Source organism: Hypanus sabinus, chromosome 1, assembly GCF_030144855.1.
Source record: "Hypanus sabinus isolate sHypSab1 chromosome 1, sHypSab1.hap1, whole genome shotgun sequence".
NCBI lineage: Eukaryota > Metazoa > Chordata > Chondrichthyes > Myliobatiformes > Dasyatidae > Hypanus > Hypanus sabinus.
This window is the reverse complement of record NC_082706.1, coordinates 103,427,900-103,453,314: the sequence shown is the minus strand read 5'-3', so window position 1 is coordinate 103,453,314 and position 25,415 is coordinate 103,427,900. Positions and strand designations below refer to the sequence as shown.

The following is a 25,415-nucleotide window of genomic DNA, read 5'->3' as shown; positions in this document are numbered from 1 at the left end:
TCGTGCTAGCCTTTTCAGCACTGGGAAAAAGCCTGACTATTCACCCAATCAATGCCTCTCATCATCTTGTACACTTCTATCAGGTCACCTCTTATCCTCTGTCGCTTCAAGGAAAAAAGGCTGAGTTCACTCAACCTATTCTCATAAGGCATGCTCTCCAATCCAGACAACAGCCTTAAATCTTCTCTGCACCCTTTCTATGGTTTCCACATCCTTCCTATAATGAGGTGATCAGAACTGAACACAGTACTCCAAGTGGGGTCTGATCAGGGTCCTATATAGCTGCAACGTTACCTCTCAGCTCCTAAACTCAATCCCATGGTTGATGAAGGCCAATGCACTTAATGACTTCTTAACCAGACAGTCAACTTGCGCAGCAACTTTGAGTGTCCTATGGACTTGGACCCCAAGATCCCTCTGATCCTCCACATTGCCAAAAGTCTTACCATTAATACTATATTTTGTCATCATATTTGACCTACCAAAATGAACCACCTCACACTTATCTGAGTTAAGCTCCATCTGCCAGTTCTCAGCCCAGTTTTATATCCTACCAGTGTCCCGCTGTAACCTCTGACAGCCCACCACACTATCTACAACACCTCCAATGTTTGTGTCATCTGCAAATTTATTAACCCATTCCTCCACTTCATCCAAGACATTTATAAAAATCAGAAAGAGTAGGGGCCCCAGAACAGATCCCTGAAGCACACCACTGGTAACTGACCTCCATGCAGAATATGACCTGTGTACAACCACTCTTTGCCTTCTGTGAGCAAGCCAGTTCTGGATCCACAAAGCAATGCCCCCTTGGATCCCATGCCTCCTTACTTTCTCAATAAGCCTTGCATGGGATACCTTGTCAAATGCCTTGCTGAAATCCATATACACTACATCTACTGCTCTTCCTTCATCAATGTGTTTAGTTACATCCTCAAAAAATTCAATCAGGCTCGTAAGGCACAACCTGCCTTTGACAAAGCCATGCTGACTATTCCTAATCATATTATGCCTCTCCAAATTGTATTATACCTTGCATGAACGGCCCTCTTCAGGTCATATGACAACATCTCAATTGGGTTAATGTCTGGACTTGGCCATTTCAAAACAAAATTTTTCTTGTTTTTAAGTCATTCTGTTGTTGATTTACTCATATGTTTTAGATCATTGTCTTGTTGCATCATCTAACTTCTGTTAAGCTTCAAGTGATGGACCGCTACCCTGACATTCTCCTGTAAAATGGCTTGACACAATTTTTAATTAATTGCTCCCATAAGGAATGCAAGCTGTTCAGGCCCAAACCATGTTGCTCCTTCCACCATGCTTCATAGTTGGAATTTGTAAACAAGTTTTCTTACTGTGGACTAGACACTTGGGTCTTTAGAAGTGCTTTTATATCCTGTTCCTGCTTCATGCATCTCTACAGTTCTTCTAAGGTCCTTTGTAAGTTGTTTTGATCCAGGCATGATGCACATAAATAGATCTTTCTTGAGAAGAGCAGGCTCTGTCAGTAATCTGACTTTGTGTGTCTTTTGTTTTACAAGGCAGGGCACCTCTATAACCCACACCTCCAATCTCATTTCACTGATTGGAACACCTGACTCCAGATAGCTTTTGTAGAAGGCATTACCCCTGAGGTTCACATACATTTTAAAACTTAGACTGTGATTGTTTAAATGGTTTACTCAGTATTGATGAGATGTACAATTGTTAGTGTGTAATTGGTTTAGGCTGATTGTGTTTGTGTATTATTGTGACCAGAGGAAGAAGAGACCATATTTTATGAGTAATTAGTGCAGAAAACTGGGTAATTGCAAAGGGTTATCAAACTTTTTCTTGGGTCAATGTCCATTCAGAAATCTGATGGCAGAGAGGAAGAAGTTATTCCTGAATCGTTGAGTATGTTCCTTAAGGCCCCTGTACCTCCTCTCTGAAGGTAGCAATGAGTGGAGGGCATGCCCTGGGTAATGGGGGGGGGGGGCTTAATGAAGAATGCCATCTTTTTGAGTCATCGCTCCTTGAAGATGCCCTGGTTGCTGGAGAGGCTAGTACCCATGATGGAGCTGAGTGAGTTCACAACTTCAATCCTGTACAGTGCACCCCCATACTGGATGGTGATGCAGCCAGTTAAAACATTCTCTACTGTACACCCATAGAAATTTACGAGGGTCTTTGGTGACATACCAAATCTTCTCAGATTCCTAATGAAATATAGCCGCTAGCATGCCTTCTTTGTAATTGCATTGATAAGTTGGGCCCAGGATTGATCCTCAGATATTGACACCCAGGAACTTGAAATTGCTCACCCTTTCCACTTCTGATTCCTCGATGGTGACTGGTGTGCTCCCTCATCTTACCCTTTCTGAAGTCCACAATCAACTGTTTGGTCTTGCTGATGTCGAATTGCTGTGACACCACTCAACCAGCTGATCCAGCTCAGTCCTGTACACCTTTTCATCACTGTCTGAAATTCTGTCAACAATTATTGCCATTGGCAAATTTACAGTTGGCTTTTGAGCTGTGCCTAGCCACACAGTCATGGGTGTAGAGAGAGCAGAGCAGTGAGCTAAGCGCACATCCCTGAGGTGCGTCAGTGTTGATTTTCAGTGAAGTGATGATGTTATTTCCGATCAGCACAGATTGTGGTTTTCTGGTGAGGAAGTTGTAGGGGGAGGTACAGAGGCCCAGGTTTTGGAGTTTTTTTTATCAGAACTGGGAATGATTGTGTCATGCACTTTGGTAGAAGGAATAACAGTGTAGACTATTTCCTAAATGGAGAGCAAATTCAGAAATCAGGTGCAAAAGTTAATTTGTAGGTTGAGTCAATTGTAAGGAAGGCAAATAAAATGTTAGCATTCATTTCAAGAGGATTAGAATATAAAAGCAAGTACGTAATGTTGAGTCTTTAGAAGGCATTGGTCAGACTGCATATGGAGTATTGTGAGGAGGTTTGGGCCCCTTATCTAGGAAAGGATGTGCTGGTATTGGAGTATAAAAGTTGTATTATTTGCTGTGTAACCAAAACTATGTAGTCAAGTTTGCTGTGCATGTATCCAAGATGAAATCCTAGGAATGTAGAAGACAATGGTGTGTTAATGTGTTAATGAAAGGTAGCTAAGAGATGTAGTCAGCTTTTGCTATTTGCTATGCATGTACCCAATTTAGCAGGAGAATGAAATATTAAGAATGTTAATGAAAGGTAGCTAAGAGATGTAGATTAGAACATGATTAAGTCACGAAGTATTAAGAATGTAAACTTGCTATTTGCTAGAGAATGAAATCTTAGGAATGTAAAAGACAATGGTGTGTTAATGAGAGATGTAGATTAGAACTGTATGTGTGGTACCTGTGAAACTGGACCAGGAGATTGCTATTAAAAAAATGCTGTGTCCATAGATCGGTGTGCAATCAGCGACTAGCTCAATGACTGTCTCAGCTTTGATTTGCAAATTAAAGTTTAACCCTTCTTGAAGAATTTTCTGTGTCTCCCGGTCATCTGTGAGGTACGAAAAACCACGACACTGGCATTGGAGAGGGTCCAGAGGAGTTTCATGAGAATTATGCTGGGAATGAAAGGGTTAATGTATGAGCAGTGTTTGATGGCTCTGAGCCTGTACTCACTGGAGTTTAAATGAGTGAAGGGGGATCTCATTGAAGCCTATTGAATACTCAAAGGTCTGGGTAGAGTAGACTTAGAGAGACTATTTTCTATAGCAGAAGAATCTCTGACCAGAAGGCACAACCTCAGAATAGAAGGACATTCCTTTAGAACAGAAATATAGAGGAATTTCTTTAGTCAGATGGTGGTGAATCTGTGGAATTCATTGTTACAGAAGGCTGCGGAGGCCAAGTCATTGTATATTTTTAAAATGGAGGTTGATTAGTAACGGCATCAAAGGTTATGGGGAGAAGGCATGAGAATGGATTTGATAGCAGAACAGACTAGATGGGCCAAATAACCTAATTCTACCCCTATGTCTTATGGTATAGTGTTAGCAACAGTGTGTTTGCTGGCCTCATTTGATTTTTAGAATGATCATTTAAGCTTTTAAAAAAATTAATGCTTTGTTCATTCACAGATAAAGTATATTAGCACAAATTAATGTGCATTCTAAAAATGTCTGATCATCTTAAGAGCTGAAGGAGTTCAAGTCAAGTCACTTTTTATTGTCATTTCGACCATAACTGCTGGTACAGTACACAACAAAAACAAGACAACATTTTTCAGGACCGTGATGCATTATGTAAAACAACGCAAAAACTACACTAAACTACAGACCCAGGACTGCATAAAGTGCACAAAACAGTGCAGTCATGACAATAAATAATAAACAAGACAATAGGCACAGTAGAGGGCAGTGAGTTGGTGTCAGTCCAGACTCTTGAGTATTGAGGAGTCTGATGGCTTGGGGGAAGAAATTGTTACATAGTCTGGTCGTGAGAACTCGAATGCTTTGGTGCCTTTTTCCAGATGGCAGAAGGGAGAAGAGTTTGCATGAGGGGTGTGTGGGATCCTTCATAATGCTGTTTGCTTTGCGGATGCAGCGTGTGATGTAAATGTCTGTAATGGCGGGAAGAGAGACCCCGATGATCTCAGCTGAACTCACTATCTGCTGAAGGGTCTTGCGATCTGAGATGTGTAATTTCTGAACCAGGCAGTGTTGCAGATGCTCAGGATGCTCTCAATACAACCTCTATAGAATGTGGTGAGGATGGGGGTTGCTCCATTAGCAACATTTCTTGTTTTTTTAAATTGAAGAATTGCTCACCAGGTGAGGGAGATATATTTTAGGCCAAAAACCTGCTCTGCTAACGTACCCCTAAAAAAAGAAGGTAAATGAAAACCAAGAAATTGCTGATTCTAGAATTCTGAAATAAAATACAAAATGCTGGAAATATTCAGCAGGTCAGACAGCATCTGTGAAGAGAAGAATAGTTATTGTTTCAGGATAAAGAGCTTAATCAGAACTGATACATTAATTCTGTTTTTCTCCCTCCGCATATGCTACCTGACCTGCTGAGACTACAGCATTATTTTTATTTTTATTTTTATTTCCAACTTCTGGCACCCATGGAATTTTATTTTTGTGACTACAATTGTCACATAAGAATTTAAAAGTGGTTTTCATCTGAGTACAATTGTGGTTCCAATGATATTCCTCATTCAGAGAGGCGTGATGAGCCTCAGTTTTATGCATGGCTAAATCTTTTGTGTGTCCTTCATACCTGAAGCATAGGAGATATTGACTCTGAACAGTTCTTTAACTTGGCTCTTAATGTAATGGTAGCATGATATGCTGATATTGGTGGGGATTAATTTGAGTGAAAACAATGCTGCTGTCTCATTGAGAGCATTTCTTTTTTTGCACTTCCCTCTCTCCTCACTGTTATCCAAAACAATTTGTCCCCCCCTGTGAGCAACAAGGCAAAGAAACCCTGCTGGAGGGTTTTGGCCCAAAACGTTTTCTATACTCTTTTCCATAGATGCTGCCTGGTCTGCAGAATTCCTCTGGCATTTTGTGTGTTGCATGGATTTCCAGCATCTGCAGATTTTCTCATGCTTGTAATTAGTTTAAGAGTTCACATTTCATGACTTTATATTGCAGTTGTACAAGTTGTTGATGAGACTACATTTGGAATATTGTGTTCAGTTTTGGTCACCCTGCTATAGGAATGATGCTATTAAACCTTTTTTTTAAATGCAAAGGACACTTGCAAGGATGTTACTAGGATTCAAAGGACTGACATTATGGAAGGGGATTGAATGTGGGATGCTCTTATAGAGGTGTATAAAATCATGAAGAGTATAGATAAGGTGAATGTACACGTTTTTTCCCAGGCCTGGGGAATTGAGAACTGGAGGACAGAGGGTTAAGGTAAGGGAGGAAGGATTTGATAGGAACCTGAAGGGCAACTTTTTCCACTCAAAATGGTCAGTATATGGAATGAGCTATAGAGGAAGTTGTTGAGGCAGGTAGATTAACAACTTTTAAAGGACATTTGGACATGTACCTCAATTGGATATGTTTAGATCAATATGGAACTAGCATGAATAGGAATTTTGGTCAGCTTGGACCAATTGGCTTTTTGATTCTATGACCAAGGTGCTAGTTGGAGTGGGAATCCAGTCTTACATTTGTGGGACTCTGCTGCTATCAGAATAGCCCATCTCCTTGTGGTTTAATAACTTCTGTCTTTATTTACCTTTTCAGGAAGTGGAATGAAAATGAAAAGAAGCAAGTCTATTTCTGAAGACATTGAGTTTACTTTCACGCCATTAGTGGTACTAGAATTTGCCAAAGAGACACAAAATGAGACGATAGAATGGCTCATGCAAAGGATCAAAGAGAGAAAACACCTGGGTGGTGAGTATAGCATACATATGTAACATACGATATTGTCTGAAGTAGTAAGATTGATAATAATCGTTATGCATATTGAACCTTTAATCTAGAAAGGTAAGCTAGAATGGGAGAAGGCTGTAAGAAACATAAAGCATAGACAGCAAACACTACTAGAAATATAGGAAAAGGTGAGTTAAGTTTAATAAGTATCCCTTGGTGATGAAGATTTTAAAAATGTATTTAGAAATAATTAGCAATAATTAGAAATAAATTAGAAATAATTTTGACATTACAGTTAACAAACAGGTTGATATAGTTTATTTTGGACTTTCAGACAGTCTTTAAGATGCCACAAAAATTATTAACTGAAACTAAAACTCATGCTGTTGGGGATAAACTACTAGCAGATAAAAACAGTGTAAACAAAATGAGAGCTCCTTAGATTAGGAGGCATGACTGGTGGGGTACAGGAGGGAGTGATGAAGAGTTTCTCTGTTCTTGCAAGAGTCTTCAACTCACTATGGTAAAATTACTAAGTTGTTTATTTCATGGTATCAGGTTCCTGCATTTATAACACACATGCGGTCTAGCGTGGACAGCATCAGCACTGTTAATATCTCTCACTCGGACTTTGTGATCATCCAAAATAACGTCAGTACCTATTGTAACCAGTAAAGACTTTCAGGTTGTATCGTGGCTGGTTGATCATCAGCTGTCTAATGATGAAGAATTTGTCCTTTTATTTCAAAGGAACTCATTTGAATATTAGACCCTTGGATGACCAAGCTGAGAAAACTCACATATATCTTATTGGAGCATCTTGGAGAAGATTATTGGTGGGAGCTGAAGCCTTGGGTTTAGTTAAGGAGTATCAGGATGGATCAATGAGAACTTTTTCTTACCAAAACAAAGAAAACTACAAATACTTTTCACGTAAGTTGTCATTTAAAAAGATCTTCAGCAGCATATGGTTTGGAATATTATAGAAGATATCTGTAAAGGAGTTGAGCCAGTGCTGCTAGCCTTGGGTAGTTATAGAATTCTAGTGATAATACCTCAGTTGGCATTTGGGGTGTTCCCAGCATGGTAATTTATCAATTTAGAGTAAGACACTCATTCTGATTTTCAGTTTCCTTTACAGAAATAGAGGTTTGAAATTCAAAGTAAATTTATGATCAAAGTATATATATGTCACCATGTACAACTTTGAGATTCACTTTCTTGCGAGAGTACACAGTAAATCTAAGAAACACCGTAGAATCATTGAAGGAACATACCCACAGGATGGAAAACATCAAACTGTGCAAATATGAAGCAGAAAAAATAATAAAAATAAATCAGCAATAAATATCGAGGACATGAGATGGAGATTCCTTGAAAGCGAGTCCAAGAGTTGTAGGACAAGATCAGTGATGGGGGAGTGAAGTCCTTAGCAGCCATTACAAAACAATGATGTATCTGCTGTCTCCCAGTGATGCTTCCTTGCACATCCCAATTATCATTTATATATGTCTGAGTTTTTTTGTGACCAATCTCTGAAATTTTCTCCATAATTGGTCTTGTATTCCTGCCTTTTTCTGAATGATGCATTTTAAAATCTACTTCCTTAATATTTCAGTTGCATATCCCAAAATATCTGGCTTTGTTTTAAACCTTGTTTGTTAGGTTATTTTGAAGCACCTTATGAAATTAAATCATGGCAAAGACAATGTGTAAATACAGTTCTGTTTTTTTTTTGTTTCCAGATGACAACTATGATTTTCTAACAATGACAGAGCGACAGTACATTATTAAACGCGAATTAGAAAATCTGAGGGCGATAAATGAAACAATGGTTCCTGGTCACCCACAAGCAAAGTTGTATCCTGGGAAATCAATCAGTAAGTTACTTCAATTTAGGGTTTTCAAGAGTTGCTCACTTGGGAATAGGAAAATGGGGGAAGATATATAATACAACAAAACTGTACAATGTACCCATGTTTGCCCTTGTGATTTTCAACCATTGTATTGAATCTCCTCTGATCCAGTGAATTGAATTCAGATTTGTGTAACCACTTTTGGCTTCAACGTTCAAGGTGCATTTATTATCGAAAAATGTATACCATATACAATCTTGAGATTTGTCTTCTTACCGGCAGCCACAAAACAAGGAAACCCAATAGAACCCGCTGGAAAAACAACCCCACAGAACAAAGGCCATCAAGCACCCAACATACAAAAACACAAAAATTGTGCAAGCAATAAAAATGTAAACAAATAACATGAATGGCTGCAGGTCACAGTCTTGGAGCCAGTTAAGTGCTACAGCCAGTCAGGAGTCTAGTGACTGCAGGTCAGGGTCACGAAGCCAGTTCAGCGTTGTAGCCAGTCCAGGAGCCCAGTTGCTCCAGGTCACAGCAGCAGAACCAGTTCAGCACCGAGGCGATTAAAGCCTCTCAGAGTAGTGAGCTGAACACCCGTTCATCCTTTGCTCTCTGCCTTGACGCTTTAATCTTTTTACTCTGGTTTGGTGCTTAAATCAGTTAAACATTGGTTCGTTTGCCACTCCCGGGTGCGGGCCCCACAGCTTTGATCAAGCCTGAAGTTTCAATCTATCCCCAAATACGCTCCAGCAGTGGTTGCCGTAGCCATACCTGCATTCTCTAGAGTCCAGTTCATTGAATCCTTCAGGGTACTGCAAAAAATGCCAGGCCATACAGAAGGTTCAAAAGCACAGCTTCCAAAGAGAAATTGAAGGTCGTGGTAGCAGTGATCATAGTCCAGAAAAACTATTATTAGAGTAGTTGGTAGTTTTGTTTGCTGCTGCAAAATGTCATTGTGTCTGGCCAGCACCATTTCTGAGGAATTACCAATGAATGATGTTTGGAGGTAACATGAAGCAGTGGTTCCTGAAGAGCAGTTTGTTGGCATCCAACCAACAAAGTGACAAATCACACAACTCATCTGTTCAGTGAAAAAAACAAAAGCTTTGCTGCTGTTTGCTCTTGATAAGTTCTGATTAAGTTCAGTTCCCGCAAACTTACTGATATATTTCCAGGCACTGTATGAGCTCCAATTTTGCTGCTTGAAGATTAGTCAGACTATTTAAGCAGAGCTCTTGAGAACAAAGGTAGGTAGTAATTTCTTCAGGTAAGGGTATGGCAGTAGTCAGTTTGTTTACTTTGCAGTCAGAGCTCGGTGGGTGTGAATGTTCAAACCCTATTCCAGGTACCGTATTTGATACAATATTTAAGATTGGTGGTATAGAGAGAGTTGTAATTTCAAAAAGTTCAGCTGTAAGTACACACATTGTCTGCTCTCAGTAGTGGATATAAACACTTACATGACATTATTTTGAGGATTAGCCTCAATTAGGTGACCTGGTCAATGTTTTTTCACTCTTATAGTAATCATTATCAAGTAGCTAGAACTTTGACCAAATTAGCTGCTATGGTGTATTTCCTACATAACAAAATAAGAACACTTCAAAAGTATGCTAGCTGTGAAATGCCCTGCAGATCACTGGAGATCTGGATTATTTTTCCCTTATTCAAGGTTTATGTATTTGCATAATTTTTGCACATTGAGTCTTGTGCAATGAAAATTTGCAAATGAATTGATTATGCATTAAGAGCAACTTATGTTTTATCCAGTTCGCCGTTTACAAACCAGTGGACTACTACTTAAGATCTATCCACTACATGACAAGGAAGAGTTGAAAAAGCTGGGCTCCATCTGGTATAAGCGCGTACATGTTGCCTTGCAGCCAATCAGTAAGTCGATAAATTTGATAAATGATTAAAGCCACATTGCGTTTTGTAATAAGTACTCAGCCTGATGGTGTCAGTGGTATAGCTAGATGAGTATTTGTTCCTCTGGTCAGACAGTCAATTTTCACAATATGTTGTAACAGCTGAATTGTTACCCCAGATTTCAGGCCAGGAACAATTGTGCTCTGCAATCTTTGGGCAATCTTTTTTGTAATGTGCATAGAACAGAACCACATTTTCCTGTCAGAATAAAGATCACGTCAGTTCTTGAAACTGCTGTGCTGTAATAAGTAATCAGGATCAATTCTTCATCAGATTTCAAGTGCTGTCTGATTCTATGCGTCCACCTTAGTAGTACTGCATTGATGATGCACATACTTTTACTCAATTTGTGACATTTTTCTTTAGGAAATGATCTGTTTTACTAGGAGATTGCAGTAATTGTGCTTGTGACCTCTGTTTATTGTGGCCCACAAGGTCATTTGCTTCATTGCTGGCTGTCTGAAAATTTTATCTGATTTGTATTAATCCTTTTTTCCTTAACATTTCCTCCTCTAAGTATTTGTCTAACCACCTCATGGAGCTACTAATCAAGATCAATCTGTGTAAATATGAATCTCCTCTTCCTAGTCTCTGAGATCAGTTTGCATCACATGAATCCATTTCATCTAATTTTTTGCCATTCATTTCCAAGCACATGGCATCATAATCTACTGCAACTATTGCTACAGTATTCAAAGCAGTCAACAGCTTTATCTCCCTTTACTGTTATCACTAAAGAGACTGTGACTAAATCAGAATCGGGCTTATTATCACTGCTGTATATTGTGAGAATTGTTGTTTTGCAGCAGCCATACAGTGTAAGACATAAAAATTATTCTAAGTTACAAAAATAAATAGTGCTAAAGAGGAATACTGAGATGCTGTTCAAGGACCACTCAGGAATCTGATTGTGGAGGGGAAGAAGCTCTTCCAAAAATGTTGAATTTAGGTCTTGGGCTCCTCTACCAGCTTCCCGATGGTAGTAATTGAGAAGGGGGGAATGTCCTGGAGGGTCCTTAATGATGAATTCCACTTTCTTGTGGCACCATCTCTTGAAGATGTACTCAAGGAAGAGATTGTGCCTGTGGTGGTATTGGCTGAGTTTACAATCCTCTGCAGCCTCTTTCGATCCTGTGCATTGAAGCCTTGGTACCAGGTGGTGATGCAACTAGTCAGAAATCTCTCCACCATACATCTAGAGACATGTGTAAGAGTCTTTGGTAACATACCAAATCTTTTGAAGCTCCTAATGAAGTCAAGCCGCTGGTATTTGCATCAATGTAATGGGCCTAAGATAAATCCTGCAAAGACGTTGACACCCAGGAACTTGGAGCTGCTGATCCTTCAATGAGGATTGGTATGTGTTCTCCCAACTCCCCCTTCCTGAAGTCTATTATCAATTCCTTGGTCTTGCCCACATACATTATGAAGTTGTTATGATACCACTCAATTGATCTAATTGTGGGCCAGCAGCCTGCACCCTGTTGATTAATTTCAAAACTAGTTGGCACTTTGTATTTCATTGAGATTTATTATTGAAGACTGGTTGGTTCTTTCTTCCTGCAATTCCATAATCACCAAAAGATGTCCTGTGTGTGACAATGTCCTAACAATTACTATGAAGCTGACCTTGCATGTCTTCATTCCTCCTTATTGCATATAATTGGGATCACTGTCTTATTCCCCCAGGTTAACTACCTGGAGTTGGTCAATGAAAGATTCTCAACTGGAAGTGGCCTCTCCATTATTCTATGTGTTTACCAGCAGCATTCAGCTTGCATAAGAGTTGGAGCAGCAGAAGTGAGTGTAATTACTATTACTAGGGTGAAGCTGCTTGGGAAGCTGAATGGTCTGAAGGTGGATAAGTCAAACAGATTGGGTGGACTACACACCAGTGTTCTGAAAGAGCTTGCTTGGATTCTTAGAAGGTCTTTGACAAGGCGCTGCACATGAAGCTGATAAACAAGATGAGAACCTGTGGTATTACAGGGAAGATACTAACATGGAGAGAAGATTGGCTGACTGGCAGAAGGCAACGAGTGGGAATAAAGGGAGCCTTTTTGGTTGGTTGTTGGTGACTACTGGTGTTCCCCAAGGGTTGGTGTTGGGTCCTCTACTTTTCACCTTCTATGTCAGTGATCTGGGTAACAGAATTGTTTGCTTTGTTACCAGGTTCGTGGATAATGCAGAGATAGGTGGAGGGACACGTAGTGTTGAGGAAGCAGGGAGTCTGTAGAAGGACTTGGAGAGATTGGGAGAATGGGCAAAGAAGTGTCAGGTGGAATAAAGCATAGGGGACACTTATCTCATCATAAAGCAAATAGTAACTTGCTTAAAATTGAATTGCAAGGGGAGGTAGCAAGTGCTGACCATAATGCAGCAAATGTATGGAAGCAGCCAGACAAGTGATTGAACTATAATACACACAATGTACTGGAGCTCAGCGGGTCAGGCAGCATCTATGGCTGGGAATAAGCAGTCAATATTTCGGGCTGAAACTCTTTCAGGATTCATGAAAGGTCTCTGCCTGAACCATTGACTGTTTATTCCCAACCATTGATGTTGCCTGACCTGCTGAGCTCCTCCAGCACTTTGTGTGTATTGCTCTAGATTTCCAGCTTCTACAGTACCTAATGTGTCAAGTAATTGAACTGACAGTGGGAGAACATTCAGGTACTGTCTATATCAATCAAGTTGGTCATGGAAAAGGATGAGCCATAAATTTTTGTTCTGAAAATTGAGAAGGCTAGTTTTAATGTTATGTATGTATGTACAGTGTAAGGATGACTACAATATATCATTGCTGGTCACAATGAAGTAAAATCACAAAGTACTTTATAAGTATGTTTCGGGCAAGAGACTATTCAGGGAAAGTGTAGGATCATTAGGAACCGTAGAAACTGACTGTGTGTAAGCCCCAGGATGTAGGTCTTTAAATGAATATTTCTCCTGAATTCACTAAAAAGAAAGGACATTGTAGTTGAAGAATTCAGAGTGGTTAATATAAATCCATTTACCTCAGATCTGGAAAAAATGAAGAATGTTTTATAAACTCAACTAATGTCTGTATAATTCTTGCTAATTTGACAGTAGTAAATACTAAAGGTGTTTTCACCTTTTTAAAGTAAATATTAAGTACTGAACATAGTCCTGGTGATGTAATCTAAAAAGTTGATCTATGTTCTGTAGTTAGCTTAAAGGAAAAGTAAATGTTTATTTAAAATGTATTTATTTTGGATTATTTTAATAGATTTTGCCTTGGGGAGGGAATTGTCAGTGTGGCTTGTGGTGTTTGAGATCTTTTCGATACTTGTGACCTACTCCAGATCACAGAAAGGCTGCAATTGGAAGCAATGCATAAAATAGTATAGCGCAGCAACAGGGCCTTTGGCTTATGATGTTTGTTCTGAACATGATGCCAAATTAATCTAATATCTTCTGTTCTTGACATGATCCATATCACTCCTTCCCCCACATGTCTGTCTAACAGCCTCTTAAACATCACTATTGTATTTGTTTCCACCCCCCCCCCCCCCAACCCACCTACCGACAGCACGTTCCAGGCACCCACAACTCTCTCAGGAAAAAAAACAAACTTGCTCCACACATCTCCTTTCCCATCTCACTTTAAATGCATGTCCTCAAATACTGTATTTGAATTTTCATCCTATTTATGCTTCTCGTAATTTTATAAACTTTTGAGGTCTTGCCTCAGACTTGCTGATTGCCCATCCTGTGATTAGCGCAGGGTATAAGTGGGAGCAATGGGTCAATATGGATGCAGTCTTGCTCATTACGGTTAATTGGTCAGTCACACTGTGAATTGCTCTTCATAATTTTTGCAGACACTGATATTTTCTTTGTTCAGATATGGTTGCTTTACAAATAAGCTTGCGAGACTCATTTGTTTTTCATATAACCATTCTGTCATGTCATCGAATGAACAATATGCTTTAATTTTAAAGCTTCCTTTCATGGGGAATGTGAGCAGACAAATGTTTGTGTTTCTGCCCGGGAGAGTCAGATTTTAAGTATAATTAGGAAATATGAACTCCTGGTTCATGTTATTTTGATGCCTATTATTTGAACCTGGCAGGGTGACATGTCACATTGGTTTAGCCATCTTCATGAGGAACTGCAGAGCTGTCATACCAATGGAAGTAAAATACTGGAAGTTCTTTTTTTAAAGTAAGCATGAGGCTTATGGAGAGGCTGCATTGGAATGTAGAGTGTTTAAATGATTGGACACAAAATGGCAATGGAGTACAGTTAGTGGTATTTGTGAAATTATCCATGTAGTCAGGTAGAATGGTGTGCATGTCTAGTACCTAATATTTGGATGCTGTCATTCACTTTGTAGAATATTGGTCACATGCAGAGATGGCCATCAGGATGAGGGTTGTGGGTGTGTTTTTAACTCCCATTCTCAGGAAACCTGTTCACCATGACCCTTTGTAGGTGATCCATTCTGGATTTGCAGATGAAATGGAAGGTGGCTTGGGTGATTGCTGTAAACAAGAGTTCACATTTACATTTACATTGAGACACAATGTTACATACAGCAGAACTGAATGCACTTCACACATGCAGACCAGATGCTTTCCTGCTATTAAGATGGGGTGTTCCTTCCACATTCCCCACTTCTGTTTAAGCTTGGCTAGCCACTCCAGCTGTTCTTGCCACACACACTTTTTTCTGAATCAGATATTCAGTACCTTCAGTAGTAAGACTTGATGAAGGGAGCAGGGAATGGGTCAAACTGGTCACCTTTTATTTCAAACATGTACTTTATTAATAAATACAATACCTGCATATCTTTCTCTACGTTGGTTGTACCACCAATTCAATATATTCTCTGGTCTGGACCATTTTGAATGATCATTTCAGAAGCTGGCAGTGGTTTGAAGAGCTACATGGTGGGCAATGAAAACTAGGTGTTCTCTGGTGAGCAATTTTACTTTGAAGTTGGCTTCCTAATGTAGCCAAAAATAGAATGTAAACTCATTACGCTGCATACAAGCATCTTTCTAATTACATCCACATCTTTATTTATTTCTCTCCATTTCCAGCTTCTCTTTGAAAGCATCTATAAGAATGTCAAGTCTGTTACCACAGTGTGTTAATTATTCTGCGCTCACAAGTTGCACATTTTCACCACCCTTTGGCTAAAACCAAAAACAAAATACTGCAAATGCTGGAATCCTGAAAACGTCTGGAAATGCCCAGCAGTTTGGGCAGCATCAGTGTAGAGAGAAGGGAATGCCATTTTAGGTTTTTAACCTTTTAGAAATGAAACATATTCATAAATTGGAAAGTGTTGGAAAGATGAGTGATCTGTGGTAGGTTGGGAAGAGCGGGGAGTATGAACCAAGTGATGGTGATGCTGGCCTCCAAGAATCATAAATTATTTTCCATCTGCTTTGGTGTTTATTTTGTGTTTAACACTGAGCATTGTGTAACACTACCTCATTATTCTTCTTTTGCACTATTTATTGTGACTTAGTAATTTTTGTGTCTTGCACAGTATTGCTGCAGCAAAACAACAGATTTTATGAGATGCGTCAGTGATACCAAATCGGATTCTGATGTTCCAATTTAGTTTTGATCTTGTGGAAAGAACTTTCTATACCATAAAACCTCTTTAAAGCTTGATTACCTCAATAAGGTTGCCTCTGAGAGAATTTGATCCCTAGCCTTTGTAACTCTTCCTAAATTTAACCTACTCATTAAAATTACTCTCTGAATCGCCTATATTTGATTGTAGGGAACATAAACTTGCTAATTGCATAATGCAAGATTACACATCAACATAGCTCATATCCCATAGGTAACAACATTGTAGACTACTCTGGGAACGCCAGCATTAATTTCCTGTCCCTAACTGCCTTTAAGAAGATGGTGGTGAGCTGCACCTTGACTTGTTATAGTCTCTCCCATGAAGGTTCTTTCATTGTGCTGTTAGGTCAGAAATTCCACGATTTAGTCCAAGTGAGAATGAAAGAACAGGAGTATGATTTGTGATGTGAAGCAGAACCTATAGGTACAGGTGTTGAAATGTGCCCTTACCCTTGTCCTTTTAGATACATTATAACACTAGTTTGGTAGCTGCTGTTGAAGCCAAATCTTCAAAATCAGACATGTTGTGATACTGTTTGTGCTACTGTGCATACCTTCCATTCTTTGCACTTTATTGCATTTCCCAAAAAGCTGGAATAAATGTGGTTAGCACAGGATGCAGGTAGTCACTCTGCTATCTCGCAGCCTCAGAGAACTATGTTCAGTCACAAACTCCTAGTGCTGTCTGTGTGGAGTTTGCATGTTCCCCCTCTGACCACATGGGTTTCCACTTGGTGCTTCGATTTCCTCCCACATTCCAAAGATGCACAAGTCAGTGGATTAATTAGCTACTGTAGATTGCTCCAGGTGAATGGTAGAATCTGAGGAGAATAAAATGCTATGAGTGTAAATAAATGTTTGATAGCCCTGAATGTCCATTTCTGTGCTGTATAGTTCTAATTCAATTCTAATAAGGTCAGTTGAAAACTGTAGAATACTGTGCAGTTATTGAGATTTCAGATTGTCGCTGTAAATCGTTTATCTTTATTGCATTCTGGTTTATGCAGTACAAGAGAAATAAATAGTTTGGAAATTTGCCCATTTGTTTGTACTATGCACCTGAACCTGGATTTTTATTTACTGATTTTAAATCAATCTTTGAGTTTGATCACAATTGTCTCTGGTTTTAATGTTAGGCCATTCCTTAGCTTTAACGAATGCAGAGGCTGGAAATCTGAAATAAAAATTGCAACTGCTGGAAATAATTAGCAGTTCAAGCAGCATTAACTCTGTTTCTGTTTCTTTCTTCATTGTAGATGAAATCAAGAAATATTTTGGACAGAATATTGCACTCTATTTTGCTTTTCTGGAGTATTTCACCATTGCTTTATTTCCTATGGCTGTAATTGGTGTGCCTTACTATTTCTTTGCTTGGGAAGATTATGATAAGTATATAGTGTTTGCCACCTTTAACCTCCTGTGGTCAACCATCGTCCTGGAAGTTTGGAAACGTTGGTGTGCTAAACTTTCCTACCAATGGGGGACACTGTTGATGAAGAGACAGTTTGAAGAGCCTCGGCCTGGTTTTCATGGAATATTGGGCGTTAACCCAGCAACGGGCAGAGCGGAGCCCACGTACCCTACTTACAAGAGGCAGCTGCGCATCTACCTTATTTCTATGCCCTTTGTCTGTGTGAGCCTTTACTTTTGCCTTCTTGTTATGATGGTCTACTTTCAGATGGAGGACTTTGTAATAGCTTATGATAAAGAGGCCCAATCATTCTTTAGCTCAATCTTGTTGTTCTGCCCCAGTATAATTTATGCTGTAGTGATTGAAATCATGAATCGCATCTACAAGTATGCTGCTGAATGGTTAACTTCTTGGGGTAAGTCACACTCATTTCAATGGCCAACTTGCATCACTTGTAATTTCCTTGCACTTTTTATCAAAAGCTTTCTTATTAATTGAACTGGTCAATTCTATATAAGGTGATTTAAAGAAAGAACTGACAAGATGTGACAGTTTGTCCATTATAGTTTAGGGTTGGGGAGAGAAAAGTATTTTTAAAAATATAGGAGAAGTGGTCAGCAGTCGGTGAGACTGAGCCAGTCAGCTCACTATGGCACCAGTTACAGCATATTGAAATATTTGTGAAAATGAAAATAATTTCTGAAGATTAAACTTGATCACAAATTACAGGAGGATAGTGTAGATGACAGTTTGATATAAATCACAGAAGGAGCAATCAGATGAATTTAAAGAGACTGGACCAAGTACAGTAATGGTACTAACAGCTAGAATGTGACTGAGGATTTGGTTAGCTTGTAATATCTCATGTCAGTCAAAGTTTGACACCCAATTTGAATTGCCTCGATATTTTTACCAAATTAAAGGCCTTGTATCAAGCAGTTTTACTGTGATCTCTGAGAGCTAGGGTATCAGTTTGGATCAGTTATTTTACATTGTACTCTCTTCATTTGGCCACAGCAGAGAGATCATCACAAGTTATTTTAATTACTTTATGTAGTTTGAAGTGAAAAAGAGACTGCATAGAATATTAGTGGAGACAGTTAACTTGGAACTGTAGAGGTGGTTGAATAATGTTTAAAGGGGAATTAGCATGATGGGCAAGAGGTTTATAAACTGTAGCTTAAAAACCCAGAGTGTTATCCATGGGTCACTTTCTGGCAGATGTTAACTAAGGCCCTGTCTTGCATATATATCCTGTGGCACTGTGCAAATTAGTGTTTCCCAAATGTTGTGACCTATATTTATTTTACACCAAATTCACTTCAAAACAAACTTGCTGCATGCAAACTTCATGCTGAGTTTATTGGCACTTTGTGGATTTTTAAATGCTAGGCCATCCTCTTCTTTAGAAAGGTATAGGAATGCAAGAAGTCCCTTATTTTGGAAGCTCCTAATGGAAATTGACCATTAAAGATTAAAAAAAAATTTCTTTATGGATACTAGGTGATTTTCTAAATATTTCTCTTTTTTTCCCTTTCATTTCCTGATGCCAATCTGCTAATGCCATTCCAGTTGGAATGCAGCCATGAAATAAGAAAAAATGCAACTTTCAGAGTCACAAATAAGCCCTGAATCATTCTTGCATCTCCATTAGATTATCTTAAATGATTGTAACAATTGTGAATCTAGTAAAAATCTGTCTGTGCAAGACGTATGTATAATTGAAATGAAGCTGTGCATATTACAAGTAAATATGTCACGACTGAATAAAATAGTACGGATTTTTATAACAAATTTCTACAAGACATAAACAGGAAGTATTTTAATTTCCTCTGCAGAAACAGTGTACAGCATTAGAGAAAGTGGTACGCCATCTGCATGCTAAAGAGCATATCTTCTGTTGATGGTTCCTGTAGTTTTGTTAGTTTGCTAGGAATTACATTATCAACTTTTGGAGAAGTAATAGAGTAAAACTAATATAAACTTAGTCTGATAACTTTTAAAATAATAAAGTGATGTGTTTTTCTTTATCTCAGGATATTAGAAGGCATTTTGTAGCCATTGAAGCAGTCACTCTTTTAATGTCAGCAGTTCTTTTTGCAGAAAAGGATTCTATGATCACTGAAAAATGACCAGTTATGTTAGTTGAAGGTAATAATAGTTACCAACAGAACTGTCATAAGATTTTTTTATTTCACTTAAGAGAACATACAAGGTCCCAATTTAACATCTACCTGAAAGACATCACCTACAACTGTGCAGCAACTCTTCAGTAGTGCACTGGTCATTTCAGTCTTTGTGCACAAGGAACTTGCACTGATAACCTTTTGATTTTGTGGCAAAAATGCTACCAAGTGATCCATGGGCAATAATGAAACTTGATTTTCAATAAGTAATCAGTATCTGAACACAGTAATATATATCTTTTTCTAAATACTTACTTCAATGATTACTTATTGAAAATCAAGTTTAATTATTGCCCATGGATCACTTGGTAGCATTTTTGCCATGGGCTGTAGCTGAGATAAATAATTAACACTTTTGAAAGGAAACCCTTGGGTGATAGTCAAATAGAAAGATGTATGAAAGGATGAGATAAAGGATATCTAGGAGAATCATATATAGTTCAAAACCCAGTACAAACAGGTTAGATTGAATGGCATGTGTTTGTGGTTTATATTCTGTAATTCTGTCACTTCAGTGAGAAATATCATTCCACATTTTCTTATGTCTCTTTTTTTGTTTGTCCCTCATTTTACTGATTGATGTACATATTCTGTGTTTGTAGAAAACCACAGGCTTGAGTCATCGTATCAGAATCACTTAGTTCTCAAAGTATTGGTGGTAAGTTTAATAAAAGACCTCAGTTCTCAAATGTCACCCACGGTATTCAAAGGACCGAAGCTCTGAGGGTTAGATTGAAGAGATAGTACATCAGCTGTCCTATGTACTTTTGATACTGGGCCATGTGATTTTTTTTTAAATTGAAAGTATTGGTAGATTAGAAATTTCTTTATAAAATCTGTACTATCAGTCTCCATCAAAATGCACTAATCTGGATGTTGGTTAATGTTATTTGGCCTATGAAAAAAATAACATTGATTCAAGGCTGGTGCTTAGAGTTAAGATGCTCATTGGCCATTTTTTTTTCTTTTGAGGTTTGAGGAGCCTGTGATCTATTTAATGTATTTTTTTACCCATAATTAGAGAAAATAAGTTGATATGAACTGAACGGTGATCAAAGCACTAAGTTTTGAATGCACGTTTAGGCAGCTGGATCATTAATTCAACTTCAGGTCATCTATAATGAAGACTGCCAGTGACCATTCAGTTGTGACTTCTCCATAGATAGAGTGTCTAAGGGATTTCAGATTATGAAGGGTTTTGACAAAGTCAATGATCCCACTTGCAGAGTGTCCCAATACAAGGGATCAACAATGCACGTTAATCACCAATAAATCCAATAAGGAATTACAAAGAAAAACTATATGCCAAACAAGAGTTGAGGCATTATCACATTGAAAGGAGGAGTAGAAAGATGTGCTGGTGGCATTGGGTGAAGAAACAATGTGGAGCAGAACTACTGGAACTGACAAATTAGACTGCGTGGCTTCATTGTTTGTAAACGCTGCGTAACAGTTACTAAAATAGTGGCATTTCCTGAATTTTCCAAGTTCTGTTCCAGAGTGGTTAAATCAGTTTCCTGTTCTATCTGTTAGTGGCCATACTTTATTGTTGGATAATGATGGTGTCAGTCTTGAGTGCACAGTCATACTGCAGATAATTACAAGACTTATGTAGTAACATTCTTTGAATATTTAAGTGTTGTTGTTGCTGAATAGAAGAAAAGTAAAATCAGGAGATACCAATGAATGCCAGAGAGGGAAGGACAGGAAATTAATGCAACTAGTGAAGACAGTTCATATTTGAAAACAAAAGTCAGTCAAATATCATTTCAAGGGGTAAAACTCCCATTACTGGTGCTTACTCCATTACTCCACTTTGCTGCATGAATTGATGACTTGGCAAGCTATGCAGAGGGAGAATGGGGAAATATGGAGGGACTGACAAATATAACGCTTCAACTGCATTCATAATTATAAATTTCATAGTGTCGACTTTTGCTAATGTAAGAACAGCTGAAGTTACAGTATCAAAGTAACTATCATCAAAATAAAAATAACAAACTGAAGTTTTGTTTTATTCTAATGTTGAAGTTTTGAATTGTTATCCTGCCTCAATGATTTCCTTACACAAATAATTTTCATCTTTCCAGTTCAATTTCATAAATTGTTTTGCATCCCTCTTCTATATCGCTTTTATTCTTCAGGATATGAAACTTCTACGACAGGTAAGTGATTTTGCAATTAACTGACTTACAGTAACTGACTTGCTTGCTGTGTGTCATTGGTAGGCAATAATAAAGATTCCAGTTTTTCAGCAAAAGGGTCCTTAGTTATTCAGCATTTTGCTGAAAGTGCCTTCTCTCCACATTTGTTTTTTGCTTTTTAAGCTGCTATTTATCCAACTGGCAAATTAGAACTAATGTGGTTGGTACTTATCCTTAATCTCTTAACATCACAGGACCACAATTATTGCAGCCTATAGGAGTCAATTTACATCAAGGCCATCCTTGTGCATGAGCTATCAGTTTTGTTTTCTTTCTTTCTCCATATTTCTCTCTTTTTTTTAAAAAGTAACAATTGAATGTACTTTCATCACCCAGATCACCTGCTGTGTGCAAAAATGTTTCTTCATTTCATGTCTGGGTTTTTTTTGCCAGTTACCAAATCTGTACCTTGATTCTTGACTCTTCAACCTGTAGAAACCATCATTTTATCCAGACCCTTTAACAAATCTAAAGTAGCACTTTTCAACTTTTTCTACTATAGGGAGAGTTATCCTGGCTTCTCCAGTCCATTTAGGTAACTGAAGTCCCTCATCTCTGGATTGTTCCTGTTCTCTCCCTTGGATGTCAGTGCAGTGACCAGAAATGGATTTAATATTCTAGTTTCAATCTTAGTTATATAGCACAGAAACATGCCCTTTAGCCTAACAGGTTAAAGCAGTGTTTTCTAAAGGTTTAACATAATCACCTTGGTTTTTTCTCTTTCTACATCTGTTTATAAGGCTGAGGATCCACTTCAGCTCGATCAGTCCTGGCAATTTTAAAGATATGTGGATGCATTATATTACCTTTTGTTTATCTTACCAAAATATATTATTTTACATATCTCTACAATTATTCCATTTGCCATGCATCTGTGTATTTCACCAGTCTGTCTTTATCTTCTTAAATCTTTTAATTCACCTTTTTTCAATATTTTTGATGTGTGTTTCGTACAGTTTTTGAAGTGATTCCTTATACATCCAAGTCATTACTACTATCAAGGAAAAATAGTCACCTGCAATTATTGCATTTTGTTTACTTGGACAACAAAAGTTGTGTATCTATATGCTATCAAGTGGTGGCGGTGGGTGTGGGGCTTTGTGTGCAAACGTAACCCTGACTTCAATGGTGCATGCACACACTCTACAGTACACCATCACAGACACTCCCTTTTATTCTCTAACCCTTCCTCATTGTGTTTGATTTCCATCTTTTCCAGCTCTAATGAAACGTTTTCTGTCCATGGATGTTGCGTGATCCATGAAGTATTTTCTGTTTATATTCTGCTGTATAAATTTTGTTCCATAAGTGTCATCTTGTTTGACTGAATGTCAAATCTTCCTTCCTGTTTGAACAGCACCCTTGTCAGCTCAGAAGATTAGGAATGATTCTGAAATTTCATGTCACAAATGTCATTTTGAATTCTCCCTTGTTTAATCTTGTCTGTTTTTTTATCTTGTGCATTCTTCTCGAATATAAAGCACCATTGGTCAATGTTTATCTCTCAGTCAACAACACTAAAAAAAATTAATTTATTGCTGTTCTTGGAAGCATGCCATTTAAAAATGGTATGTTTCCTTCATTACTCCACTGACCAGACCTCATTTGTACATCACTGTCTGCAGACTGCATTTTGAGATTCTTAATTCATGGAATCCCTGCAGAAATGCACATCTTTTTGATGTGCTGAACCATGCCCCAACTTGCTCCTTCAAATAGCCTTGACTCTAATTTTAAATATATTTTTCTGTTCCTCAGCTTCATTATTGTCTATTTGTAAACTCTTTCCTTTGGTTTTCTCTATTCTTCATCTGGCCCTAACTTTTATGCCGTCACCCCCTTTCTCCTCTCTGTAATCTCAACCCAAGCACAACATAGAATGCTGTAGCACATTGACATGCATGATAGATGCAATGTACTGCTCTCTTCTTGCTATGGCCATCTTTAATGTTTGTGCTGGCTGGTAACTGTTGAAATTCCTCATCATTAAAAATAGTAAAGCTAATCTCCAGCTCAAATAACGTCAGATGTAATTTGACATTTAAAGTCTTCAATCTCCTTGAAAGCTCAATAAGGTTATCCCAGTCAGACCAGAAACCTCTTCGTATTCATTTATCTAATGCTGGGGAAAGAAATCTGGCTAATCACCTGCTTTTGAGTAATTAAAAGACAGGTGTAGGAACTAAAGGAATCTAGCATTAAATCATTCAAGAAGACATTCAAGCTGACATAAACAGGATTTTTGGTTTCATACATAGAGGCAGTTAAATTACATTGAACCAGGTATATGAAAAATACTGGGTTATGCCATCTTCTGTACTATGTGATTCTGTACCTTATATTTTACGAAGTCTATCAGGACCTTGGAGAACTGGAATAGTACCTGCTATGAAAGATTTCAGATATCTTTAGGGATAGGAGAAGAAATTGTGAAGATTTAAGTGTGGTTTTTAAAGAGATTTCCACCAGTTATGGTGCATGAAGGAGTGATGGGAGTAAATTCCACAGCAGTCTTTTTTTTAAAAAAAGAATTGACTTCGTACTTGATACGTAATCATATGTTTGCATGACTCCAGTAAATGAACGGAGAGAAGGCATAAAATTGCACAGAACCAAAATGAAGCGGCCTCTTGTGCTGTGTGGTTCAGAGAGGTAGATGCACAGCACACTGGTGTGAAGCATTACACCTAGAACTAGTTCTAACACATGCAACAGAATCTAATTTACGAGTAATGGTTACTTGGGCAAGATGCACAATGCTGGACTTTGTGGGTCAAAGAGAAAATGTTCAAAAAAACAAAATAGATCAGCATTAAAATTAAAAATACTCTGGTATGTTTTGTGCCCATTATAGAATCTGGCTGCCTTACTCATCACCTCGCAGATACTCAACCAGTTTGTGGAATCATTGTTTCCTTACTGGCTACAAAAACATCGTAACAGGAACATCAAGAAGAAACTTCGAATTAGAAGTTTAGGAAAAGAACTTCCATTAGTTGACCAAGTCAAGATGGAAGGAGAAATGGGCAGATATTTGGTATGCTTATGTCACAGTTATAAGGTTACGTGGCCTTTAGATTTTCATCAGAGTCCCTCAAATACTTAAGAATGTCTTCTATCTTAGTCATAACTTCATTTGCCTGTGAATCAAATGATGTCAATTCAAGTCTCCCTCCAAAGCCCCAAACACAGAATCTAGACCAACTTCATAGTGTTGTACAGAGGTTCTGTGTTGTCAGCACCGCTTTCTTTTAGATAAGATGTTAAATCATATGATCCTTCACATGGGTTAAAGATCTTGTGTCTCTAAAGTTATAAAAAAAAAGTAACTTATCTTGTGATCTGGCTAATATGTATCTCAACCAATCCAAACAATGATGTAATTGCTGGGTGTCATTCATTATATAAATTGGCTGGAATAGTTCCCACATTTACCACAGTGACTAGCTGAAAAAAATACTCTATTAACTGTAAAGCACCTTTAGGACATCCACAAGACAGCACCATCTCACAGTGCGTATTCTTAATACACCATCAAGCATGTCAAGAGGGAGGCTTGAGGCCTTATAACTCATTTGCTGATTCACAACTGATAATCCTTTGTAAAGCAATAAATATGATTTTTAACTCTTGTTTTCCATGTTCTCACAGGGAACATTTGATGATTACTTGGAACTGTTTCAACAATTTGGCTTTGTCAGTCTTTTCTCATGTGTCTACCCACTTGCTGCTATATTAGCAGTTTTGAACAACATCACTGAAGTCTATTCTGATGGGCTTAAAATGTGTAATGTCTTCCAAAGGCCATTCTTCGAGCCTGCAGCTGATATAGGAGTATGGTTGGTAAGCAGAATTATTGCCTG

At 38.2% G+C, this 25,415-nt stretch overlaps 1 protein-coding gene across 2 annotated transcripts in view; it reads left to right on the top strand.

Moving 5' to 3' along the window:
* The window catches only part of ano10a (anoctamin 10a), a 52,649-nt gene that overhangs the window by 9,009 nt on the left and 18,225 nt on the right, over positions 1–25,415 (top strand). Inside the window, exons 2-10 of one of the 2 annotated variants that reach the window (XM_059973216.1) lie at positions 6,213–6,365; positions 7,095–7,277; positions 8,090–8,224; positions 9,977–10,096; positions 17,008–17,577; positions 19,951–20,006; positions 21,439–21,513; positions 24,407–24,589; positions 25,204–25,395. In XM_059973216.1, coding sequence (XP_059829199.1) covers positions 6,221–6,365; positions 7,095–7,277; positions 8,090–8,224; positions 9,977–10,096; positions 17,008–17,577; positions 19,951–20,006; positions 21,439–21,513; positions 24,407–24,589; positions 25,204–25,395 — 1,659 coding nt within the window. In that variant the 5' untranslated portion in view covers positions 6,213–6,220. The remainder of the gene's footprint in view (positions 1–6,212; positions 6,366–7,094; positions 7,278–8,089; positions 8,225–9,976; positions 10,097–17,007; positions 17,578–19,950; positions 20,007–21,438; positions 21,514–24,406; positions 24,590–25,203; positions 25,396–25,415) is intronic. The other variant, XM_059973224.1, reaches the window with a different exon arrangement.